General features: G+C 43.7%; 1 protein-coding gene and 1 long non-coding RNA gene across 2 annotated transcripts in view; one reads left to right on the plus strand and one right to left on the minus strand.

The window, feature by feature from the left end:
- BRCA2 (BRCA2 DNA repair associated) overlaps positions 1-13,683 on the plus strand; it is a 97,033-nt gene that overhangs the window by 62,139 nt on the left and 21,211 nt on the right. The window contains exons 20-21 of the mRNA XM_084617686.1: positions 276-420; positions 13,190-13,311. Coding sequence (XP_084473812.1) covers positions 276-420; positions 13,190-13,311 — 267 coding nt within the window. The remainder of the gene's footprint in view (positions 1-275; positions 421-13,189; positions 13,312-13,683) is intronic.
- On the minus strand, positions 2,388-13,327 carry LOC311514949. Its single transcript, XR_014709993.1, has 3 exons — positions 13,230-13,327; positions 11,997-12,267; positions 2,388-3,464 (listed from the first exon to the last, which is right to left on the minus strand). It is a non-coding gene; the product is annotated as an uncharacterized lncRNA (long non-coding RNA).

Genomic DNA, 13,683 nt, shown 5'->3' on the forward strand with positions numbered 1-13,683 from the left:
GTGGAGATAAACCCAGTTTAGCAGGTGTAATGTCAGATTTTAACCTAAATTGAAAATATTGCAATAGAGGGAGAAGATAAGGGAATTTTTCAAAACTGAAATGAAAATCTGAGACCATGCAAAAAATCTAGTTTTTTGCCCTTTATTGATGATAGTGAAAAAGCCTCCAAAAATTGCCATTATTGGAGGGAGAATAGAATTTTAAAAGACTGGGTTAGGGCACTTTTAAATAAATAAATAAAAGCCTTTATTTTATATGTGAATTCTTATTCCAGTGGGTGGAAAAGGTACCAACTGGATCATATGTGTTTCGTAATGGTCGAGCTGAAGAAAGGGAAGCTGCAAAGCATGCAGAGAATCGACAAAAACACCTGGAAGCTCTGTTTTCACAAATCCAAGTGGAGTTTAAACAGCATGAAGGTAAAACTGTTTGTTTCAAAGTATGCAGTATAGTTGTAGCTATGTTGGTCTCAGGATATTAGAGAGAGAACGTGGGTGAGGTATTATCTTTTATGTGACCAATTTCTGTTGGTGAGAGAGACAAGCTTTTCAGTTCACACAGAACTCGTCTTCAGGTCAGGTCTTCTGTTTCACTTTCTCGAAGGTATTCTCATTGTTACAGGAATGTGTTGTGTGAACCCAAGGATCTTGTTTATAGAGGATTCTCCTGTAAATGCTGAAAAAGGAGTTTTCCTGAAGTACTTTGGGAGATACTACTAAAATTTTCTGCCAAGTCTGAATGCAGTAGTTTTGATTTTTTAATGTTATTTCTGAGATGTTTAAGGCAACTCTGATGGGCTGCTACTCCCCATTGCGTGTAAATAATCACCAGAAATACTACAGTAGACCCTTCAGAGTTATGAACACCTTGAGAATGGAGGTTGTTCAGAACTTTGAAATGTTCGTAACTCTGAAAAAAAAATTTTTGGTTGTTTTTTCAAAAGTTTACATCTGAACATTGATTTAATACAGCTTTGAAACATTACTATGCAGAAGAAAAATGCTGCTTTCCCTTTATTTTTTTAGTAGATTATGTTTAACTGTGCTGTATTTGCTTTTTTTTTTTTTTTTTTTTAATTTGTGTGTGCATGTGTCTGTGTCTCGTCTGCTACTGCTGCTGCCGCCTGATTGCATACTTCCGGTTCCAAATGAAATGTGTGGTTGACTGGTCAGTTTGTAACTCTGGTGTTCACAATTCTGAGGTTCTACTGTAACTTGTTAACAGATTTTTGTACATAATTTAGGACTTGTTCCTGTGAGGTGTAGATTTGGATTAGACAAAAACAAATATAGAGTCACTGATAGTTGAGTGAGGTGGTTGTCGCAATTTCTGGTGAACTGCACCTCTGAATTCTTCTGGTCTCAGGCCTCTAGCTATCACCAGATTCGTAGATTCTAAGGCCAGAAGAGACCACTGTGATCATCTAGGGGACCGTCTGTGACTCCACGGTGAGACTGCTACAGTAATCAAGGGGTTCATATTTGTTACTTGCTTGGTGAAATCTAATTATAGAACATACCGCCCTGTTTTGGATAGTCTGCCCTGAGGTAGCCACTCAGGGTCGTGAGCCCCTCCTGACAGCATGACATGATAAATAGTGAAGAGGACAGATCATTGATACAGAACAACCTGGATTGCTTGGTAAACTGGGCACAAACAAAAAATGTGTGTTTTAATATGGCCAAATGAAGTTATAGATCTAAGAACATACGCCCTATTTACAGGATGAGGGATTCTATCCTGGGAAGCAGTTAACTCTGAAAAAGACTTCAGGGTCAAGGTGGTAATCAGCTGAACATGAGCTCCCAGTGGGACACTGAGGCCAGTGGGGCTAATTAGGTCCTTCTTTGCATCATCAAGAACTCCTCAAGTAGGAGTGCAGAGTTTGTATACTTCTCTATTTGGCACTGGTGCAACTGCTGCTTGACTACTGTGTCCAGTTCTGGTGTCCATAATTCAAGAAAAATGTTGAAAAACTGGAAAGGATTCAGAAAAGAGCCACGAGAATAATTAAAGCGTGCCGCATAGTGATAAACTCCAGGAGCTCACCCCTTAACTTATACCTTATTAAGTTAAATCATAGATTCATAGGACTGGAAGGGACCTCGAGAGGTCATCTAGTCCAGTCCCCTGCACTCATGGAAGGACTAAGTATTATCTAGACCAGGGGTTCTCACAACAAATTTTTTGGTGGCCTCAAAGTGCAGCCGCCAACTCTTGCTGGTGGCTGTGCTGACAATTTTTCCTAAAATACTTAATTAACTTTAGGAAAAACAAATATATATGCACATACACATGTCCAAATCATTATAATTTATTGAATATTTTTTGCAGACTCAATAATAAAAATAATGTACAGTTGCTTCTCTTCTTTACAGGATCTTAACAGAATAGAAACACAAATAAGGTGCTCTGCTGGTTCTTATCTTTTTTGTTGTTGTTTTTTTGCCTTTTTTGGTTGCTTTTGTTAAAAGACTTGCTAGCTAGTAAGTCTGCTGCTGTCAAAAGCGATATTAACAAATATACAAATATCATTTTCCGCAGCAGCAGACTTACTCAGTCCTGGCAAGCCCGGGGACAAATTAAGCCTTGGATAGGGAGGTTGGTAGGGGGGATGTGAGGGACAGAGGGGAATGCATGACAGGCTGGCGGGGGTCAGGGGCGATGGGGGGTGAGCCCTGCAGTTGGGGTTGGAGCCCTGTGACCAGAGCCTACTGCCTGCCACTCCAGGGCTGGAGCCTGAACCTACATCCCCAGGAAGGTGGGGAACTCACTAGCTGCCTGCTCCTCCCTTTAACTTTGGGAGGGACCACTGCTTCCCCCCACTCCCCCCATCACTGCCTAGGAGGCTGTGTCTGCAAGAAAAGCCCCTGGTGGCTGCATTTGAGAAACACTGTAGAGTCTAAGGCAGTGTATCTTGCCACCCAGGCAGACTGGATTTAGTGATAAATGGTTACTTATACCAAAAATCACATAATATTCAGGTTGCATCCAGTCCCAAGAGACCAGTTACTTACCCCAGATCAATTTGTATCTTCTATCTCACACCAAAGACAACGCCTGTAGCCAATCCTGTAATAAACTAACTTAAAGGTTTATTAACTAGAAATAAGAGAATTATTTCCAGGCTAAAGCAAGCAAACATAAACACAAATAAGTTATCATCTATGATTTTTAAAGATACTACATCTCTGTCAATTCAAGATGGATTTCAGGGCGGACCCTGGGGGTCTCTGCCTCTCAGTTTAGAGCCTCTGGCCCTGTCAGAGTTCAAACAACAGAGCTGTAACATCTTCCTGTGTCTTTGTTTCGTTTCCGTCATTCAGCCTCCAAGTCCATAGACCAGCTTCCTTGCATGTGGTGTTTCTAAGATGCGATAGGGCCATTAATCAATCCTTTGTATTGCGATGTTCCCATCTGATTTTGATTGTTCTTCTGGATGGTGGCAGGAAACTCTTCCCATCTGAGTTCATAAGTTTAGAGCAAATTATTTTCAGTTATAAAGCAAAACTTACATATTTCCTTATAGCATGGAATACAGACATTACAAAATAAGATTAATGCATACGGCAACTTACCAGTATTCTATAGAGTCTAAACACATTCTTATAAGACTAATACCTGTTTTGAGCAAAACTAACACATAAGTGAACTGCTCTGGTCTCCAGCTATGAGTTTGTCATTTCTTAACTAATGCCTGCAGCCTTGGTACCTGGCCTGCCAGTGTCACATACCACTCCCCAGTCTTTGTGTCATCTGCAAATTTTGTTGGTGATGATTTTATGTTTTCTTCCACATCACTGATAAAAATGTAAAATAGCATAGGGTCAAGAACTGATCCCTGTGGGACCCCGCTAGAAACACATTCATTTGATGATTCCCGGTTTACATTGCATTTTGAGACCTGTCCATTAACTAGTTTTTAATCCAGTTAATGACAGGTTTCAGAGTAACAGCTGTGTTAGTCTGTATTCGCAAAAAGAAAAGGAGTACTTGTGGCACCTTAGAGACTAACCAATTTATTTGAGCATGAGCTTTCGTGAGCTACAGCTCACTTCATCGGATGCATACCGTGGAAACTGCAGAAGACATTATATACACACAGAGACCATGAAACAATACCTCCTCCCACCCCACTGTCCTGCTGGTAATAGCTTATCTAAAGTGATCATCAAGTTGGGCCATTTCCAGCACAAATCCAGGTTTTCTCACCCTCCACCCCCCACACACACACTCACTCTCCTGCTGGTAATAGCCCATCCAAAGTGACAACTCTCTACACAATGTGCATGATAATCAAGGTGGGCCATTTCCTGCACAAATCCAGGTTCTCTCACCCCCTCACCCCCCTCCAAAAAACACACACACAAACTCACTCTCCTGTAGTCCATTTTTGTGTGGAATGTTGGTGTAGAGGGCTTCTACATCCATAGTGGCCAGGATGGTGTTTTCAGGAAGATCACCGATGGATTGAAGTTTCCTCAGGAAGTCAGTGGTGTCTCGAAGGTAGCTGGGAGTGCTGGTAGCGTAGGGCCTGAGGAGGGAGTCTACATAGCCAGACAATCCTGCTGTCAGGGTGCGAATGCCTGAGATGATGGGGCGCCCAGGATTTCCAGGTTTATGGATCTTGGGTAGTAGATAGAATATCCCAGGTCGGGGTTCCAGGGGTGTGTCTGTGCGGATTTGATCTTGTGCTTTTTCTGGAAGTTTCTTGAGCAAATGCTGTAGTTGCTTTTGGTAACTCTCAGTGGGATCATAGGGTAATGGCTTGTAGAAACTTGTGTTGGAGAGCTGCCGAGGAGCCTCTTGTTCATATTCCGACCTATTCATGATGACAACAGCACCTCCTTTCTCAGCCTTTTTGATTATGATGTCAGAGTTGTTTCTGAGGCTGTGGATGGCATTGCGTTCCGCATGGCTGAGACTCCCTCCTCAGGCCCTACGCTACCAGCACTCCCAGCTACCTTCGAGACACCACTGACTTCCTGAGGAAACTTCAATCCATCGGTGATCTTCCTGAAAACACCATCCTGGCCACTATGGATGTAGAAGCCCTCTACACCAACATTCCACACAAAGATGGACTACAAGCTGTCAAGAACACTATCCCCGATAATGTCACGGCTAACCTGGTGGCTGAACTTTGTGACTTTGTCCTTACCCATAACTATTTTACATTTGGGGACAATGTATACCTTCAGATCAGCGGCACTGCTATGGGTACCCGCATGGCCCCACAGTATGCCAACATTTTTATGGCTGACTTAGAACAACGCTTCCTCAGCTCTCGTCCCCTAAAGCCCCTACTCTACTTGCGCTATATTGATGACATCTTCATCATCTGGACCCATGGAAAAGAAGCCCTTGAGGAATTCCACCATGATTTCAACAACTTCCATCCCACCATCAACCTCAGCCTGGTCCAGTCCACACAAGAGATCCACTTCCTGGAGACTACAGTGCTAATAAACAATGGTCACATAAACACAACCCTATACCGGAAACCTACTGACTGCTATTCCTACCTACATGCCTCCAGCTTTCACCCTGACCACACCACACGATCCATCGTCTATAGCCAAGCTCTGCGATATAACCGCATTTGCTCCAACTCCTCAGACAGAGACAAACACCTACAAGATCTCTGTCAAGCTTTCTTACAACTACAATACCCACCTGCGGAAGTGAAGAAACAAATTGATAGAGCCAGAAGAGTTCCCAGAAGTTACCTACTACAGGACAGGCCTAACAAAGAAAATAACAGAACGCCACTAGCCGTCACCTTCAGCCCCCAACTAAAACCCTTCCAACGCATTATTAAGGATCTACAACCTATCCTAAAGGATGACCCAACACTCTCACAAATCTTGGGAGACAGGCCAGTCCTTGCCTACAGACAGCCCCGCAACCTGAAGCAAATACTCACCAACAACCACATACCACACAACAGAACCACTAACCCAGGAACTTATCCTTGCAACAAAGCCCGTTGCCAATTGTGCCCACATATCTATTCAGGGGACACCATCACAGGGCCTAATAACATCAGCCACACTATCAGAGGCTCGTTCACCTGCACATCCACCAATGTGATATATGCCATCATGTGCCAGCAATGCCCCTCTGCCATTTACATTGGTCAAACTGGACAATCTCTATGTAAAAGAATAAATGGACACAAATCAGATGTCAAGAATTATAACATTCATAAACCAGTCGGAGAACACTTCAATCTTTCTGGTCACGCAATCACAGACATGAAGGTCGCTATCTTAAAACAAAAAAACTTCAAATCCAGACTCCAGCGAGAAACTGCTGAATTGGAATTCATTTGCAAATTGGATACTATTAATTTAGGCTTAAATAGAGACTGGGAGTGGCTAAGTCATTATGCAAGGTAGCCTATTTCCCCTTGTTTTTTCCTACCCCCCCCCCCCAGACGTTCTGGTTAAACTTGGATTTAAACTTGGAGAGTGGTCAGTTTGGATGAGCTATTGCCAGCAGGAGAGTGAGTTTGTGTGTGTGTGTGTGTCCCCGGGGGAAAAAAAAAAAGCCTGGATTTGTGCTGGACATGGCCCACCTTGATTACCATGCACATTGTAGGGAGAGTGGTCACTTTGGATGAGCTATTACCAGCAGGAGAGTGAGTTTGTGTGTGTGTTTTTTGGAGGGGGGTGAGGGGGTGAGAGAACCTGGATTTGTGCAGGAAATGGCCCATCTTGATTATCATGCACATTGTGTAGAGAGTTGTCACTTTGGATGGGCTATTACCAGCAGGAGAGTGAGTTTGTGTGTGGGGGGGTGGAGGGTGAGAAAACCTGGATTTGTGCTGGAAATGGCCCAACTTGATGATCACTTTAGATAAGCTATTACCAGCAGGACAGTGGGGTGGGAGGAGGTATTGTTTTATGATCTCTGTGTGTATATAAAGTCTGCTGCAGTTTCCACGGTATGCATCCGATGAAGTGAGCTGTAGCTCACGAAAGCTCATGCTCAAATAAATTGGTTAGTCTCTAAGGTGCCACAAGTACTCCTTTTCTTTTTGCGAATCCAGTTAATGTGTGCCATGTTCATTTTATGTCATTCTGTTTTTTTTAATAATCGTACGGTACCAAGTCCTGTGCCTTACAGAAGTCTAAGTATATTACATCCACACTATTACCTTCAGCAAAACTTGTAATCTCGTAAAAAAACAAAACCTTAGTTTTACAGGGTCTGTTTTTTCCCATAAACCATGTTGATTACCATAAAAAATTAAAGGAGGACAAAACAGTTCATTATTTGAGTCCTGTATCATGTGCTGTATTATTTGCCAAGGATCGGTGTGAGGTTGACAGGCCTATAATTACAGAGGATGTCCTGTTAATCCATTTTAAATATTAACACACAACATTAGCTTTCTCCCTGTCCTCTGGAATGTCTCCAAAGTTCCAAGCTTTATTGAAAAGCAACATTAATGGTCCAGTGAGCTCCTCGGCCAGCTCTTTTAAAACTCTTGCAGGCAAGTTATGTGGACCTGCTGATTTAAAAATTCCTAACTGCAGTAACTCCTATTTAACATTCTCTTAAGTTACTATTGGAATGAAACATGTTTCATCACATGATATTACTTATATAATCTGATTTTCCTATGTAGAGAAAATAAATTTTTTCTCTTTTCTGCATTAATATTGACAATTCTACCATTTTTATCTAGTAAAGCACCAATTCCATTAAGGTTTTTTCTGTTCCTAATGTACTTAAAACTCCTCCTTCATTGTCTTTAACTCTGTTGGCCATAGAGTTCTCCATGTGTCCTTTTGAGTCCTTTATCAGTTTTCTACAATTCATAATTTCTGATTTATATGCATTACTCTCAACTTGCCCTTTCTTCCATTTGTTATATATATTTATGAGTACAAGACATGGGGTAGAATCAAGTGATTCTTCCACTCTCCTACCAGGCCCTGGGGAATAATCCCCTGCTAACTACCCATGATTGCCTCAGCAAATCTGGTTTAAGCTCAGACACTCTGCCCTTTGGGAGCAATGACAGTGGAAATGAGAGACCAATCATCCTCCTTTAAGCAAAATATTATTTATTAGAATAAAAGCCTTTAAGAAAAATATACTTTAAAAATAATAAACTAGCCTTTGTGAATGCCTGCTTTTCCCTAAAATTTACCATTACCTGAGTCTGGGAAGGTCCAGCTCCTTCAGACTCCTCCATCAAGCCTGACAGCATGTCTTCCTTTCAGAGCTCACTGACAATTGATTCCCTCTTCTACTTCTGAGAACCGCTTTTTAATTGTTTGTCCTTTTCATCTCTAGTTTCTGGCCTGGCAAAACACCTGTGTCACTTTGGCCTGGAGCCTGGAAGTATGCCATTGTCTTATCATAGAATACCAGGGTTGGAAGGAACCTCAGGAGGTCATCTAGTCTAACCCCCTGCTCAAAGTAGGACCAACCCCCCAACTAAATCATCCCAGCCAGGGCTTTGTCAAGCCTGACCTTAAAAACCTCGAAGGAAGGAAATTCCACCACCTCCCTAGGTAACGCATTCCAGTGTTTCCCCACCCTCCTAGTGAACAGGTTTTTCCTAATATCCAACCTAAACCTCCCCCACTGCAACTTGAGACGATTACTCCTTGTTCTGTCATCTGCTACCACTGAGAACAGTCTAGATCTATCCTCTTTGGAACCCCCTTTCATTTAGTTGAAAGCAGCTATCAAATCCCCCCTTGTTCTCTCTTCTGCAGACTAAACAATCCCAGTTTCCTCAGCCTCTCCTCATAAGTCATGTGTTCCAGTCCCCTAATCATTTTTGTTGCCCTCCGCTGGACTCTTTCCAATTTTTCCACATCCTTCTTGTAGTGTGGGACCCAAAACTGGACACAGTACTCCAGATGAGGCCTCACCAATGTCAAATAGAGGGGAACGATCATGTCCCTGGACCTGCTGGCAATGCCCCTACTTATACATCCCAAAATGCCGTTTGCCTTCTTGGCAACAAGGGCACGCTGTTGACTCATATCCAGTTTCTCGTCCACTGTAACCCCTAGGTCGTTTTCTGCAGAACTGCTGCCTAGCCATTCGGTCCTTAGTCTGTAGCGGTGCATGGGATTCTTCCATCCTAAGTGCAGGGCTCTGCACTTGTCCTTGTTGAACCTCATCAGATTTCTTTTGGACCATTCCTCTAATTTGTCTAGGTCCCTCTGTATGCTATCCCTACCCTCCAGCGTATCCACCAGTCCTCCTAGTTGAGTGTCATCTGCAAACTTGCTGAGGGTGCAGTCCACACCATACTCCAGATCATTAATGAAGATATTGAACAAAACCGGCCCCATGACAGACCCTTGGGGCACTCCACTTGATACCGGCTGCCAACTAGATATGGAGCCATTGATCACTACCCGTTGAGCCCGACGATCTAGTCAGCTTTCTATCCACCTTATGGTCCATTCATCCAGCCCATACTTCTTTAACTTGCTGGCAAGAATACTGTGTGAGACCGTGTGAAAAGCTTTGCTAAAGTCAAGGAATAACATGTCCACTGCTTTCCCCTCATCCACAGAGCCAGTTATCTCATCATAGAAGGCAATTAGATTAGTCAGGCATGACTTGCCCTTGGTGAATCCGTGCTGACTGTTCCTGATCACTTTCCTCTCCTCTAAGTGCTTCAGAATTGATTCCTTGAGGACCTGCTCCATGATTTTTCCAGGGACTGAGGTGAGGCTGTCTGGCCTGTAGTTCCCTGGATCCTCCTCCTTCCCTTTTTTAAAGATGGGCACTACATTAGCCTTTTTCCAGTCGTCCGGGACCTCCCCCGATCGCCATGAGTTTTCAAAGATAATAGCCAATGGCTCTGCAATCACATCCGCCAACTCCTTCTGCACTCTCGGATGCAGCACATCCGGCCCCATGGACTTGTGCTTGTCCAGCTTTTCTAAATAGTCCCGAACCACTTCTTTCTCCACAGAGGACTAGTCACCTCCTCCCCATGCTGTGCTGCCCAGTGCAATAGTCTGGGAGCTGACCTTGTTCGTGAAGACCGAGGCAAAAAAAGCATTGAGTACATTAGCTTTTTCCACATCCTCTGTCACTAGGTTACCTCCCTCATTCAGTAAGGGGCCCACACTTTCCTTGACTTTCTTCTTGTTGCTAACATACCTGAAGAAACCCTTCTTGTTACTCTTAACATCTCTCGCTAGCGGCAACTCCAGGTGTGATTTTGCCTTCCTGATTTCACTCCTGCGTGCCCGAGCAATATTTTTATACTCCTCCCTGGTCATTTGTCCAATCTTCCACTTCTTGTCAGCTTCTTTTTTGTGTTTAAGATCAGCAAGGATTACATTGTTAAGCCAAGCTGGTCGCCTGCCATATTTACTATTCTTTCTACACATCGGGATGGTTTGTTCCTGTAACCTCAATAAGGATTCTTTAAAATACAGCCAGCTCTCCTGGACTCCTTTCCCCCTCATGTTGTTCTCCCAGGGCATCCTGCCCATCAGTTCCCCGAGGGAGTCAAAGTCTGCTTTTTTGAAGTCCAGGGTCCGTATTCTGCTGCTCTCTTTTCTTCCTTGTGTCAGGATCCTGAACTCGACCATCTCATGGTCACTGCCTCCCAGGTTCCCATCCACTTTTGCTTCCCCTACTAATTCTTCCCGGTTTGTGAGCAGCAGCTCAAGAAGAGCTCTGCCCCAATTGGTTCCTCCAGCACTTGCACCAGGAAATTGTCCCTTACACTTTCCAAAAACTTCTTGGATTTCTGTGCACTGCTGTATTGCTCTCCCGGCAGATATCAGTGTGATTGAAGTCTCCCATGAGAACCAGGGCCTGCAATCTAGTAACTTCCATTAGTTGCCGGAAGAAAGCCTCGTCCACCTCATCCCTCTGGTCTGGTGGTCTATAGCAGACTCCCACCACGACATCACCCTTGTTGCTCACACTTCTAAACTTAATCCAGAGACACTCAGGTTTTTCTGCAGTTTCATACCAGAGCTCTGAGCAGTCAAACTGTTCTCTTACATACAATGCAACTCCCCCACCTTTTCTGCCCTGCCTGTCCTTCCTGAACAGTTTATATCCATTCATGACAGTACTCCAGTCATGCGAGTTATCCCACCAAGTCTCTGTTATTCCAGTCACATCATAATTCCTTGATTGTGCCAGGTCCTCCAGTTCTCCCTCCTTGTTTCCCAGGCTTCTTGCATTTGTGTATAGGCACTTGCTGATCGTCCTGCTTTCTCACTATGAGGCAGGAGCCCTCCCCTGTTGCGTTTTCCTGCTCGTACTTCCTCCCGGTATCCCACTTCCCCACCTCAGGGCTTTGATCTCCTTCCCCTGGTGAACCTAGTTTAAAGCCCTCCTCACTAGGTTAGCCAGCCTGCTTGCTCCCTCTCTTCATTAGGTGGAGCCCATCTCTGCCTAGCACTCCTCCTTCTTGGAACACCATCCCATGGTCAAAGAATCCAAAGCCTTCTCTCTGACACCACCTGTATAGCCATTCGTTGACTTCCATGATTCGACGGTCTCTACCCGGGCCTTTTTCTTCCACAGGGAGGATGGACGAGCACACCATTTGGGCCTCAAATTCCTTTATCCTTCTTCCCAGAGCCACGTAGTCTGCAGTGATCCGCTCAAGGTCATTCTTGGCAGTATCATTGGTGCCCACGTGGAGAAGCAGGAAGGGGTAGCAATCCGAGGGCTTGATGAGTCTCAGCAGGGTCTCCGTCACATCGTGAATCCTAGCTCCTGGCAAGCAGCAGACTTCTCGGTTTTCCCAGTCGGGGCGGCAGATAGATGACTCAGTCCCTCTGAGGAGGGAGTCCCCAACCACCACCACCCGCCTCCCTCTCTTGGGAGCGGTGGTTGTGGAACCCCCATTCTTTGGACAGTGCATCTCATGTCTTCCAATCGTCGAAGTCTCCTTCTGCTCCCTTCTCTCAGATGTATAGTCTGATAGTCCACTCTCCGCATTAGTACCCGTAGAGAGAACATCAAAACGGTTGCTTACCTGTATCTGTATTGCTGGTACATGGACGCTCCCCTTTCTTCTTCTGGAGGTCACATGCTGCCAGATTTCTTCACTGTCCTTCTGACGATTCAGAGCAGGCTGTGCAGCAGGAACAGAATGTTGTGTCCGTAGAAGCATATCCTGACTTCTGTCCAGGAAATCTTCAGTTTCTCTTATGCAATGCAGGGTCGACACTTGTTTCTCCAGACCTTGAACCTTCTTTTCCAGTATGGAGACCAGCTTGCACTTTGTACAGACAGTCACTTCTGTCCTGTGGAAGAAAGGCAAACATGTCACATCCTGTGCAGGTAACAACAGCTGAACGCTCACCATCCATACTACCTTCCTTCTAAGAGCTTCCTCAGGTGTTGTAGTAACTACTCAGAGAGAAGCCTGCACAATGAAAGCCTCAGTGGGCTCTCCCCAGGTGAACTCCCAGACAAACTCCCTCTGTTAGCCTCTCCGCTATTCGCCACTCAGCTGGTTCGCAGCTAACTGGCTTTTTATAGTAGTCAGGCCTACTCAATTGCCACCCCAAGTCTTTTTTGCAAGAGTTTGCTTATCTAGGGAGACATGTTGCCTTTCTGTTTGTTCTTCCTGCGGTCCCTTCTTACACTACAGCAATACATTTGTACAGGAAGGTCTTATAACCCAATATACAACAACTTCCCTTCACTGACCAGGTCCCATAAAGGATCTATAAAATTGTTACATCTCATTATTCTTAGAATATCGCTTAGCAGCTCCTGTAGTAATCATAACATTATTACATATCAGCTCCTTTTCCCTCACACTCGTTACCCTGCACAAAGAGGTCCTGACTTGTCTTGAATCAACACACTGACATAGATTCACAAGCCATTAAAATATAAAAGTAAAGTAGTTCAGCCACCTAATTGCAAATAATATTTTATCCCTCTTATATGACAGAGATGACTTTCTTTTTTAATAGATATTTTCTATTTTTGTCTCCAGTGATTCTATAGTGAGTTTATACCAGTGAGCTTATACCACATTCTACTATTTGAAATCCAAGTGAATAGTAGACTTTCTGCCACTTGTATTACTAAAAAAAGTGAATTCTTGTATGGAGATTCAGAGACACTTTGGCCACTCAAATGAGCTTTCTACATCACATTTTTAGTTGTTGTTGTTGTTGTTTATTAGATTGTATCAAACATTTTTTTAAACAGACAAACCTCAAAGAAGAGCACTGAGATCGCGTGCACTCACCAGACAGCAGATTCATACTTTGCAAGATGGTGCAGAGCTTTACGAAGCACTTCAGAATGTATCTGATCCTGGTTGTATGGAGGTAATTATTAATTGTGAATACTACCCTCAAATACATGTGGAATGTCCATTGTTTTTATTCAATAGTAGTTTCTGCTGGATTCAAGGACATATGACCTTAAATTAGTATTGCCTCTTGCCTTCTTGTGAGATGTTCTGCAATGTGCTGATCATTAAATAAGAATTCAGATTAAAATAATTTAAAAAGATGGCATGCAGGATTCAAATTTTGTTGCATTTTTTCACTTACTAGTATTGGTCTGTTAGAACTGTCACATTTCTAGAGTTACCTACAGATTTGTAGGTAACTCCAGAAATGTGGTCTCTTCAAGGGCATCTCTTTAGGTCTTAGAAAGGTGATGACTAGTGGCCTAAGGACAGGAACCAATATTCC

The sequence above is a fragment of the Lepidochelys olivacea genome (genome assembly GCF_965140295.1).
Source record: "Lepidochelys olivacea isolate rLepOli2 genome assembly, chromosome: 1".
Classification (NCBI taxonomy): Eukaryota; Metazoa; Chordata; order Testudines; family Cheloniidae; genus Lepidochelys; species Lepidochelys olivacea.